A 13,270-nucleotide genomic window follows, 5' to 3' on the forward strand; every position below is an offset into this window, starting at 1 on the left:
ACGACGATGCCTATATCCCGAAAGACGATTGGTAAGGGATTGAATATGACTGTGGAAGAGTTGAGTTAGAGGAACTCGATTTTGCATCATGTTTATGATTAGTAAATGTAAGGTCTCAACATATCATGTGTGTACTAAGACGTGTGAGCTTTTGGAAAAGGAGCCTTAAGGCAGGAATATCTATCCACCTCTATGGTGAAAGGCAATGAGAGATTCAGAATATAGATACAAGTTTCAACAAGTAAAAGAAGCAAGGTGAAGAGGGGTACGAGGTACCTAGTTAGTAGAGATGAACATTATCTACAATTCAAGAAGAGAAATATAAGCATTTTGAGCTACCTTCAATTGTAACAAAGGTATGCATAATTGGCCACACCCATCTCATTTATGCCCTATGGAAGCTAACAGAAGTAGTATAAGAGGAGGACGGATATCAGGATCCGTCTGGGGTTAGAGTGACCCAAAATGGTGGATGGATTGTTTGCGTTAGTTGACATTTCCGAAGTATATTGCAAATGTGCTAACAGATCTCCTTGTGAGACACCCAGATGGTGAACTCTATAATAGTACAGCCAAATGTAAATATTACAAAGATAGGCACCGGAAGCCTTGAAGGGATAAATATTATCTTTGTATGGCTCTCGTCCCTAGTAGAGAAAGAATGTTAGGAAATTCGAAAGCCAATGGATGGAGCAAGGGGAGCTAAAAGCAAAAGAATGTCTTGTTCGAGTTTTTCAAATAAAGTGATAGAAATAAATGTTAGCGGGAAATAAGAAAAGAGTTAGTGAAGCATTATAAGTAAGATGTGATACCTGGATGACAACGGTAGAAAAAGAAAAATGAAAATGATGACAATATTACAGAGTCTATAGTCAAGTGAAGGAAAAGACGAAATGTGACAGGCCTTGAGACAACAAAAGAGTATAGGCCATAAAATCATATCCTTATTTCAAGAAATAAGTTTGCGACTCTAACGTGATTACCAGAAGGAAATGTTAGACCCCGAAGTAATAAGAAATCAGTATGGGCTAGTGAACAAGGTAAACTAAACATAAATTAGGGACTGAGTGATTTGATAAGAGTCGGCACCATGAGAATTTTAGATTGCGTTCCGGCGATAAAAGAATGGACGACAGAAGAATAACCTTTAAAGGTCATTCAGGAAGACGCTTTCCTAAAGCAAGCAATGTGAGCAAAGTTAAGCTTAAAGGACTAAGTGTTCCAGTTACACTAAGTGTCACCCTCATGAGTAAGGAATTCTGTTATCCTTGGTACAGAAAGATTAACGCAAGGCGAGTAAGGGTCATCAATGATAAGAAAGGACGCCAAAGATGAAGAGGTACAACATCTATAGGTAGATCGTCGTAGCTCTAAATCTTAGCATTCCCCTAAAGGGGGAATATAAAGTTATGTGGCATTAAGTCAGAATTAAGTGGTTTAGTAACGATGGAATGATAAAGGAAGAATGCGATAAAAGTGAGAAAGAAATGAGATTTCACTTATTCAAATCCTACCGATATGCTACGATTCTAGAACATTATGCAGACACGACGTCAAGGAGAGAAAGTAAGGGTCCCGGCCCGAGATGTTATTGATTAATAAGGAGCCAATGCAAGAGGTAAGTTAAGACAAAGGTTATAACCCAAGAAAGATTACACGGAATATTAATATGGGAATAGACCAATGAGTTACTAGTTGATTCAGGAAGAGCCTAGCTATGGCTAGACAAAAGGATACAGACAAATCAATAGATCGTGCAAGATAAGCATAGTAAAACCCAATACAGTGAATTCAGCCTCGTAGTAATGTCGTTGTAATACTTGAGATATATTCAAATAGGAGTCGGGGTAGTTAAAGGTACCGTATGAATGTTACGGGAATAAAAGAGATTGCCCCTGGGAATACAGTCAAAATATTAGTTCAGAGGCAACCCTACAAGCACAAGGGCGTGGAGATAAGTAACTACGAATAATTATAGGCAAGGAAGGACATCAAAAGGTCCGTAATAAGCTCACAGCTTTACAAGAGTCAGAGGGTCCTCCCTAAATACTACAATGAAAGACTAGCTGAGAAAGTAAGGAAGAAGGCTTCAACCTAAGCTCAGTGACCTAAGGAGGGAATGGTCTTATAACAACAGTCTCACAATAATATTGTATGCACTCCATAAGAAAGTGGCACCTACCATGGCCAATGAGCGGGGAGTAAAACCAAAATTAATATTCGAGACCATATGAGTTGCACAAAAATCTCAGCATATGTGAGAACTCAGATAAGCTAAGTATGCACGCAACAAGAGGCAAAGACCAGGAAAAGCAATTGCTTACGTTTGAAGGATACTGAGATAGAACGAAAGGAATTATTCGATTAATGATCAGCCGTAGAAGACTCCGGTATAAATTAAAAGAAGGAATTGGGTCCAGATCATAGACAAAGGATTGAATCATTAGAAGATTGTATCGTGGTTTTCCATAGCATCCATGAAAGGCTAAAAGTAATAACTAAATGCCATGAGTCGTAGATTAGAAGGTAGCTTAAGCCTACATAAAGGCTGATCAGAAGGAAGAGAAAACTAAAGAGTTATATCAACCAAGTAAATCAGGAGTCTGATTATTGGCCCCAGACAATTATAGAAAACGTGATTGAGAACATTGCAGGATCATCCTTAATATCAGAGGCACAAGAGAGATAGTACAATATCCATATTCTATAACGACTCTACGATAAAGCCAGTGAGAAGATTACCAACCTCATAAGAAGTCAGCATGAAGCTCTCACCGGATTGTGTATGCACCAGAGGTGCAAGTATTATAATAGAGCTTCAAGTTATGGATGTGAATTATACCTATGTTAAAGCAAGGTAATGAAAGAGATAGAAGACATGATGCGAGATTTTAAGGTAAGTAAGGTAAAGGTGAACAACGTATGAGATATTCAAATGCAGAAGGTTGCGAATAATCCATACTACAGGTAGAAGGCTAGAAGCACTGGGATTCAATATCCAGGAATGGTAGCGGCTTCGTCAGTGGCATATCTCCCAACCTATGATTTCTAAGTACCGAAAGATCTAGTCAAGAGAGCAAAGAAGAGTTAGAGATGATGTGATGTCTCGCTTGATGTTCCATAATAACACAACAAAATCTATGGTACAAGCAAGTTGAAGGAAGGTTGCGAGTAGTATAGATAGATATGTATAGGTCGCAAGCTAAAGTATAGTAAAACAACGAAGTTTTATGACAGGAGTAAGGAGGAAAAAGGGGGAGTAAGAAGGTAACGAGAATGGATAAGTCCTCGAAATTAAGCCCATAAAAACAAGAGAGCTAATAGTTTCTCTAAGTTATAGAAAGTTCAGCATAGCCTGAATGGACTCAAAGGAATCTAAGACTAATAGCATCTAGAGTAGAATGAGGGTGTGACTGTGATAGATAAAGGATGACGTTTGGGCCTTCAATGGAGTAATGACTTAAAGGGGATTTCATGAATTGTACGGGATTAAAATACCCATGTAAGGTGAGTCATATTAGGATGCTATAAAATACGGTTAGTATCACCCCTAGCGGCAGTGTTACATAAGAGATCAAGTTATCAGTGGTAGATGATAGATCAACATTAAGGTGAATCAACAGTGAATGGACAAAAGTATGAGGTGAGATTAGGTCGTCATTCTTAAGATGAACAAGTGATGAGAAAGCATTAAAGGACTTAGATTTATACATATGGGATAAGTAACGAAAGTAACTTGGAGTTCGGTAGAAGACCTCAGTAACGATAAATCGAAGTAAGAATTATGGTATAGTATGACCCACCTAGATGCAGTAAAGTCATACGAATGGATAAACAGATCTATGAAATAAGGTATAGCAATATTCATAAGTTCAACAAAGTATCGAGCGAAGAACTTCAGTATACCTATAGATGCCCAGAGAGACATTTTTTCAAGCTCTGTATATGTGTACAAAGTGACGCCTGGAGATTGGCTAAAAGCTGGAGGAAAAAGGAGAGAGGTGTCACATAGGCGCACTTACAAGGTCAGTATCGTACATGCTGCATGATAGAAGGTAGCAACAATTACGAGATTGGAAGGATTCCGGTCACAAGCCATGGTGTGGGAAAGAGGCCTAAAGGGGGGAATGCCCTGGCCTTTGAATTTATTCGCAGAATAGTTACCTAAATGGCAAGAAGAGTATTAAAGTATTCGCAAGAGCTATGGGTTATGAGAATGATAAGTGCATCAGTCAACATTCGAGAACGAATGTTCCAAAGGGGGAAATGATGTTACACCCCATGTTTTCGTACGTGAAAGCACGCCATAAGTAAATTGATGAAAGCTCGGAAATGAGATATTACATCCCGCATTTTCATACGTTAAAGTTTCGTCGTAGGTTAATCGACATAAGCTCAGGAATGAGATTATTTTGAGGTTATAAGTATTACGCTATTTCAAACAAGTGATAAGCTAATTCATGAAGGTGAAAGGGTAAGCGAATCAAAGAAAATGAGTTCCATCGAAGTTTGTCGATTTGGGATAAAATACGGGCCGAGCGATAATACCCGATATTTATGGACTAGTACCATACAAGGTACCATATGGTTATGATAGTAAGGTGTATAAAGTGTATTAAAAGTAAGTAGTATTTTATGTAATTTGAGATAATTCTTAATTATGTGAATAATCAGGTAATTATTAATTTTAGTGAGAGATTAATAATTAGTGAATACTTAATTAGGATCTTGGATTGTATAAGCCTAAGAGGCAAAAACGTTCCAGCAAGCCATTTTCCAAACAAATGACTCTTAGTCATTTGTGATTAGGTGGCAAAGTAATTACATAACACTTCGTTCTTAACATTTTCAATACCAAGACACTACATCAGATGCTAAACTCATTTCTAACATTTTGAATACCAAAGACCCTACCATCATATGCTAAACTCATTTCTAATATTTTGAATACCAAAGACCCTACCATCAGATGCTAAACTCATTTCTAATATTTTGAGTACAAAGACTCAACAATCGGATGCTAGCAAAAATACTACAACGTGACTTCTTGCAACCAAACGATTCCAACGAGATTTAGCAACGTAAAATTTTGCGGTTCTAAAGGAGTACCGTGCGACCTTTTTCAAGAATATCATACGAATTTTTCCTATTCCAGGTATGTTAAGGCTATCCCTTATTTCTTTTTGGCATGACCCAAATGATACTGAAAGAAACGAGCAAACGCACAGTTTTCATAAACGACTCTATTCATAGAAATATTAGGGGTGTCTATATTCTTGATTCCCCATGTGAATTATTATTATACCTTCTGTTCATGGGTCTCAGAAAAATACGTATTTGATAAAATTTATCCGACAGACATATTATTTGTATGACATTCCGAGAAAATTTTATTAACGTATTTCTTAAGGCATATTATTTTTATGACATTCCGAGAAAATATTATTAACGTATTTCTTATGTATTTATACATATACATTGACCCATGACCAGATGGCGTTATATACACGTATATAACGTATATTATATGTATATGAGGTATGAAAAAAGGTTACGACGTTATATACGCAACACCACCTGATCATCTGATATACATTGAAGATTTTTCCACAGTGGCCGAAATGATATGATGGGATGCCCTCAGAGGCTTGATGATATTATGAACACATATACCTATGCATGGTATGACATTTATACGCATATGCATGACATTATAAAGATGAAATGATTCACAGAGCTATGCAGAAGTACATGTCGAGTCTTTTACTCCATGTTTCTCTCATGTCTATTATTTACTGATTTTCATTCCTTACATACTCTGTACATTATTTGTACTGACATCCATTTTGCCTGGGGACGCTGCGTTTCATGCCCGCAAGTCTCGATAGACAGGTCGAGAGTCCTCCAAGTAGGCGATCAGCTCAGCAGAAGATATCGGTGCACTCCATTTGCTTCGGAGTTGCTTGTTTGGTCAGTATAATTTAGATGTGTATGGTTTGGTATGGCGGGGCTCTGTCTCGACCTTTATAACATTTATGTACTCTTAGAGGCTTGTAGACATATGTCGTGTACGTGAAAGATTGTACGGCCTTGTCGGCCTATGTTTTGAGTTTATAAATGATCATGTTGGCCTATTAGGCCCGTATGTCACGTGTATATGATGATGTAATAAGAAAGATACGTTACGTTGGTACTCGGTTGAGTAAGGTACCGGATGCCCGTCGCGGCCCATCGGTTTGGGTCGTGACACATTGGCTAGCGCCGCTCGCCGGCAGCGGAAGCTATTTGGTTTTCTCCCAAGACCGGAGAAGCTCTGATACCAATGTGATCAAAATATATTTTCTTATAAATCTATGAATCCTCTCTACAATTCTCTATTCCTCCTCCACTCTTTTTCACACATAAAATAAGCTAGTAATACCCCTATTTATAATAGTACGAAACCTATTTTAACTAGAAACAGGAAAACTTATTCCTATATAATTATGACTACAAATCCTAACTAGACATGAATTAAATAAACTAGCAAATATTAAATCCTAAACAAATAAGGTTTCCCACTATAACTTCGAATTAGTTTTCCAACAAATGAGATGCCTTTGCAACAATTGCTAAGTCCATAAGGGAGAAGATGCGGCTGTGTCAAATTTGATTTTTGCATATTTTCCGTGAAGGAAATGCGTTGGCAGATCATCTTGCTAATAGAGCTTTTGCGATTGAAGGGGCATTGAGTATTCACTCATTCTGTGAGCTTATATTAAAGTGAATAGCAACACATAATTTAGACAAGAGTCAGTGTCTATCTTTGTGAATTAAGCCTGTGAAATCGAGAAGATGAAGATCATGTTGGTAACTATACTGGAGTTAGCAATGGCATTGGTCTTCCGACGCTCTTTGGTGCTATAGATGGTGGTGCAGTTAGCATTAATTCCAGATGTTGGAGGACAGGTTTGTTGGTCACGGTTCAGTTCGTGGAAATTTATGGTACCCGCACAACAAGATAAACGTGAGCAATTGGTATGGAATGAGGCGGCCGAGAATCAACATTACTTTCCCTTCTGTAATGTTTTGCGAGTCTCAATTCTTCATAGATGCTAGATTGTCAATTTGTACTATCAACTTAGTGCATTCCATAAGATTCAAATTGATATCAGTATTTCTTATCTTTGTTAGTTTTTATTTTTTATATGATGTAAGGGGCGATTTTGATTTTATTCATAAAATTAGCCACTACATACCTTGTCCGGTGGTATTTTTTTTTTAAAAAAGAAGCTCTACTATACCTATATATGATCGAATGATAAAACATACCAGACAATTCTAATTCGGTCCCAAATACATAAGCAGAATAAAAGTAGTATAGCTAAGAAAAATTTCCATTGCATAATAACAGTGTGACACCAATAAAAAAAACTAATGTAAGATCTAATTTAGTACCTAATATCACCACGTAGCACATCATAATTTTTTTTATTAATTTAAGTGGTTCAAAAACTTATTTACTTTTATTTTAAGTCATGACATATTGATATTATGCAAGATGAGTTGTTATAACGTGGCTAAACTTACAGTGACAATTTTATCATGCGGCAGCCCAATAACAACAGCAAACAACAACCCACTAATAATCCCACTAGTGGAATCTGGGAAGGATAGAATGTACGCAGACCTTACCTCTACCCCAGAAGGATAGAAAGGTTATTTTCGAAAGACCCTCGGCTCAGATACAGTGGCAGCCCAATAACATTTTGCAATAATTTTTATTATTACGATATATATGTTTATTAATTGAGTTATCTTTTCATTACAAAAGTTACTCGTATGACTTTAGTGCAACAAACTGAAAGTTGGGTACCCATCCATAAATTTATCTCACTATACGTAGACAAACTGAAATTCTTACCGTATAAGTGGACAAAATAAATTTCCCCCCTAAATTGGTAGAAATACAAATTCTACCTAGAGAGATTTTTGCTTGAAAAGATAGGATGGAAAGAAAAATAAAAGGATATGATGAAAAGGAGTAAAAGAAAAATGAAATTTAAAGGCTGTAGCAAGAGAGCTACTTTGGGTGGTTCTTAGCTATTATTGGTGTGGCCTCCCGACTTTTGAATTCTATCATTAGCAACAGAAGCCTGCATTTGGCACAAAATGAACCATCATCAGTCTCATCTATATTACTGTAACCTGTTGCAATTCCCCTATTTGTACCATAATTAAGAAAAATATTCTTCTACTATGTGGTTTTATTTAATTTAATAGTTATATTCACTATCTTTTTGGGGTGATCACAAAATTATAGAAAGCAAACAGGAAAGGGGAATAACTCTACTATTAAGATAAAAAGAATATACTGTCCTAGAATATTATGCTGATCACCGAAAAATGAAATATACAAATAAATAAAGAAAGAAAGAAAATATCAGTTACCTCATTTTCCCAATCAGTTTTTGCTATCATCCAAATTAGGACACAGGTTTGGGAAGTAGTTCCTACCAGCATTCCATACCACATGCCCTGACAAATATAGTCAACAACAAAATCCCTTCAAAATGAGAAATCTTAAACAAAATACTACTACAACTACAAATACTCCTCTTTTCAATATCATATGCTAGATCTGTTTGGGTCCAGTGTAAACGAAATACTAATAAATACAAGTAGTACTCTATCGTTTGTTCTTCTTTTCCTAAAGTAAAAAATAAGATGAGAAGGGATTAGCACCTGAATGCCCAATTTGAAGAGGAAGGTAAGCAAAAGACCCAAAGGGATACCAAAGAAATAGTAGCACACTATGTTAACATAGGCCACATGTTCTTGCCAACCTACTCCAATAGCCACCCCTGTTGTCACACATTCATCCTCATATTAGTATCGATGCACGTTTGAGAAAACTGAAATAATGGTAACAATAACAAACAAGACTCGATTATAAAATATAATTATTCACTTTACACTGGAAGATTAATGTCATCCTCTACAAATCAAACAGATGCAAGACAAGAATATGGAATGTTGCTAGGTTATATATTCACTTACGTGATTGCCTTAGCGACGGGCAAATTTTGGTTAATATTTTATTGTGTGTATCCATGATACTCGATCACAACTGATAGTGTCTTAGTGCTAGATTCATAATTATCTCTGACATTTTTGCCGGAGGAAATAAAAATAAATAAAATAACTTTAACCTCCGTCTTCTCCCATTATATTTTCTTCCTTTCCCTGGTTTCCAAAGGATACTGTGTATATTAACCCATTTTATATATGCTACAAGTGCAAATCAGTGTATGATAGGTCTAAACATCACATTCCTACTCCAGTTGACTGAAACAATAATTGGCATTGGTTATCTTGTTTCAACCTTATAATTCGTAACAAATAATGGGAAATTACCAGAGAGCGTAGGTTGGAGACTGTTAACGAAAAGAGTGGCTCCTAATATAGGAGTAAGATCATACACAGCCTGCTGGACTAGTGCATTATTGGTAAACAAAGCTGGATAATGGTTTCGAGCAGCGAAAAGTAGGACTGTAAGAAAGGCACCAATTGCAAGTGAAGTGATTGAGACCACTAGCACTGAGAATTTTGCTCTTCTTGGACGCCCTGCTCCTAGTTCATTTGATACCCTGACGCTGCAACAATAAAAAATGTTTTTTAATCATAACTTTAAACTGTTATTAGACTGAAACAAAAAGGAAATACAAACCTTATAGCTGCATTGAATCCAATACACAACATGAATGTCCAGCCAACTATGTTTGTACTGCAAATTCAGTTTTAGTTCATGTGATGCAGGTCAAATCAATGAGAAGGTGAGGACAATTTCTAAAACTGCATTATAGGATCCGAGTGAACTGACCATATGGAAGTTGCATCCACTGCGATATCTGCATTCTTTAAGTATCCAGCAGAGAGAATGAGCGACATAAAGTACCAATATTCTAAGCTGCAAAGATAGTAAAGAAGACATCTCAAAGTTTAAGTACTCACATCAAACAAGTGAAAACAGAACAATAATTTGTGAAATCCTCTTACTATTTATTTCATGTTCACTGCCAAAGGAATAGTAAGTTTGGAGTATAACTTTGTTTTTTGATAACCGTGGTATTCGTACCAGCTTGTACGCATCTCGACTAATTTCATGGGATACCTACTACCTCCCACCAGTCTGGACCAGCTTGCGCGATAATTCCATGGGGTACCTACTACCCCCACAAATACAGGTACCGGATAACTGTATCCACCAAAGCTTGAAAGATAAGAAGAAATCACCTAGTATGTTTGCCTCGGCTAGGAATTTGAATATGAGACCTCAATAATTCTTAACCCTCATTTTGACCACTAAGCCACACCCTCGATGCAAAATATTTTTATGAGATTTCTTTTACGTTTGCTTCTCGTGTAAACTTGAAAATCAGACAGCACACAAAGGGTGAAGCAACAAGTTGTTCTTGTTTTACCGGTGGGTAGGGGAGAATGAGGTCAATCTATTCAGCATGATTTATTTCCCAACGAAAAATTCAGCCAGACTTTTGCCTCTTTGCTGGATTTCTTTTTCATTTCCACATTCCCAAATCCAAAAACTCTTCTACTCGTTCTTCGTTCTCCTTATTCCCTACTCTTCCCCACTAATATGCAACAAAATTAAATATGGTTCTGCGTAACTCTCACGTAGATAATAGATTGAACACCTATTGATGCAAATTAGCCTGTTCTTCAATTCTTTGCTTGAAATCTTGAATTTGTAACGTGGAAAGGCAATTAAAGCTAACTTCATAATGAGTTATCATTGTAGTTAATAGTGGATGAGTCTGGGTATAACCTATGATATGGGAACTGGGATTTTGGATATCCAAAGCTAAATTGGTTCGGTATGATAAAATTGAATGGATTATGCAATGGTTGCGATGATTTTCTCACTTTAATACTCGTTTAGCTCCAAAATGAGAGAAGGCTCGTAATATGACTATTATATTAATATACCACTTCACTTTCGAGACCATTTCTAGAAGTTTTTCAAAGTAAAAGGTTGTGCCAAATGGTAGGTATACTTTGATAGAGCCATTTCTAGAAACAACTACTACCTGTTTAGTTCAAAGAAATTATCTTCAGAAAATAAATAAATAAATAAAACAGGACTGAATTGATGAATAGAAACTTACCAAATCATTATACCAGATGCAAGGGATAATCTAACAAATTCCCAGAGATGATGAAAAGCCTTCCAAGAAAATCCAGACCAAGCTTCACCACAACTCCCCAAAAAAATATACACAAGTTTCCCGATGACCATGAACCACCACGAGCCGTTGAGAACCGCCGCGGCGGCCGGCAAACCCCAGCCTAGCTTCAGCATCAAAAGCCAAGTAAAAAAAGTATGCAAAGCAAATGAAACCCCAGCTATAACAGCCATGACCATCATCTTGCTCTGAGCTTGCAAAAACTTCATAATTGGGAATTCCAAAGCAAATGAAAACACTTGTGGTATCATCCACAACGCGAATTTCCCCGCCCACCTTGAGATGTTTTCGGGCTGACCGATTAACATTAGAATTTGGGTGGCGAATATGTTGATAAGAGTCAATAGTATTGCTGCAGTATTGAGGATTATCCATGACCTTTGCATGTAAATCCCTAACATATTTAGCTCTTTTGCTCCATATGCTTGCCCACATAACGTCTCCAATGCGCTTCCCATTCCCAACTGTTAAAAATGGATTACAACCACAATATCCAAATTATTTTCTTGAGGATAAAATTAATAAAGCCAAATAATATAGATTTATTTACCAGTACGCCCTCTGCGATTCCCATAATAACCGAGTTCTCAACGGAGACAGCAGCAAGTTGAATGGTTCCAACATGGCCAGCAAAGAGTTGAGTGACAGCGCCCAAAGAGTACTGGCAAAGGGAGGTGAATATCGCGGGTCCGGCGAGGTACCACAGTTTCTTGGACTCATAGTTGAACTCCTGGAAAAAGTTTCTGATACCATTAATGGGGAGGATGTCATCTTCATCAGATGGCCATTTTGGAAGTTTTGAGAGGAGAAGTGGTACCTTTGTTTCCTCCTCCATCCTGGTTTTGTGAACTTGACTAAACATGGTTTAGACAGAGGCTATAAAAGGGATGCATGTGGGGTACTTTTATTTAGAGAGAACAAGACAAGGGTTTGGAGAAGAACAAAAGACATATGGTTTAAATGGGTAAAAGTACATTATTAGCTGCATCTCATCCAGAAAGTGAACTCCACCTAACCCCTTAATCAGTTGTTACGGTATTGGTCAAAATATAACCTTACTTTCAAAAATGATCTAAGAATACCCCTTATTATATTATTGGGTTATTTATACCCCTGCAGTCATACTTTGGGTTAAATATACCCATCATTTAAATAGAGGGACACGTGTCATCGTCTTGTTGGCCAATTCTAAATATCTCATAATTAATTAAAAATATTCATTGCCCATACCCGAAAAGCAATTTTTTTTTTTGTAAAAATTAGAAAAAACTAATTTTTTTTTTACTAAAAACTGAAAAAAATGAAAATATTTTTTTTCCCAGTTTTTACAAAAAACCTGCTTTAAAAAAACTGAAAAATATTTTCTAAAACAATATTTTTGTAAAAACCGAAAAAAAAACTGAAATACAATTTTCTAAAGCAATTAAAAACGAGAAATAACTGAAATTTAGTTACTAAAAACTGAAAAATATCGAAAATATTTTTTTCTAGTTTTTAGAAAAATATCGATTTAAAAAAATGAAAAATAATTTCTAAAGCAATTTGTTTTGTAAAAACTAAAAAACAAAAATTGAAAAGTAATTTTCTAAAGCAATATTTTTGTAAAAATTGAAAAAATAAATATTTTCTTTTTTTTCAGTTTTTAGTTTTAAAAAATTCAGTTTTTTCCAGTTTTTACAAAAACATTATTTTAGAAAATATTTTTTAGTTATTTTTAAAGCAGATTTTTTGTAAAAACTGGAAAAAAAAATATTTTCGTTTTTTCAATTTTTTCCAGTTTTTACAAAAAAAAAATTGCTTTAGAAAATTACTTTTCGGGTATGGGTATTTTTAATTAATTATGAGATATTTAGAATTGACCAACAGGACGATGACACATTTCACTCCTTTTAAATGAGGGGTATATTTGAACCCAAAGTATGACTGTAGGGGTATAGATAACCCAATAGTATAACGAGGGGTATTCTTAGACCATATTTGGACCTTCTCGTAGTTATTATAACAATTTTCTAAAAGCTTTCTTACTC

At 36.0% G+C, this 13,270-nt stretch overlaps 1 protein-coding gene across 1 annotated transcript; it reads right to left on the minus strand.

Moving 5' to 3' along the window:
* Positions 1-7,826: 7,826 nt before the first annotated feature.
* On the minus strand, positions 7,827-12,188 carry LOC104101765 (protein DETOXIFICATION 29-like). Its single transcript, XM_009609274.4, has 8 exons — positions 11,794-12,188; positions 11,166-11,707; positions 9,863-9,949; positions 9,710-9,766; positions 9,397-9,635; positions 8,725-8,843; positions 8,431-8,517; positions 7,827-8,135 (listed from the first exon to the last, which is right to left on the minus strand). Exons 1-8 carry the CDS (start codon positions 12,103-12,105, stop codon positions 8,079-8,081), a joined length of 1,500 nt encoding a protein of 499 aa, XP_009607569.1. The 5' UTR covers positions 12,106-12,188; the 3' UTR covers positions 7,827-8,078.
* Positions 12,189-13,270: the final 1,082 nt, after the last annotated feature.

Source organism: Nicotiana tomentosiformis, chromosome 6 (genome assembly GCF_000390325.3).
Source record: "Nicotiana tomentosiformis chromosome 6, ASM39032v3, whole genome shotgun sequence".
In the NCBI taxonomy this organism is placed as follows: Eukaryota; Viridiplantae; Streptophyta; class Magnoliopsida; order Solanales; family Solanaceae; genus Nicotiana; species Nicotiana tomentosiformis.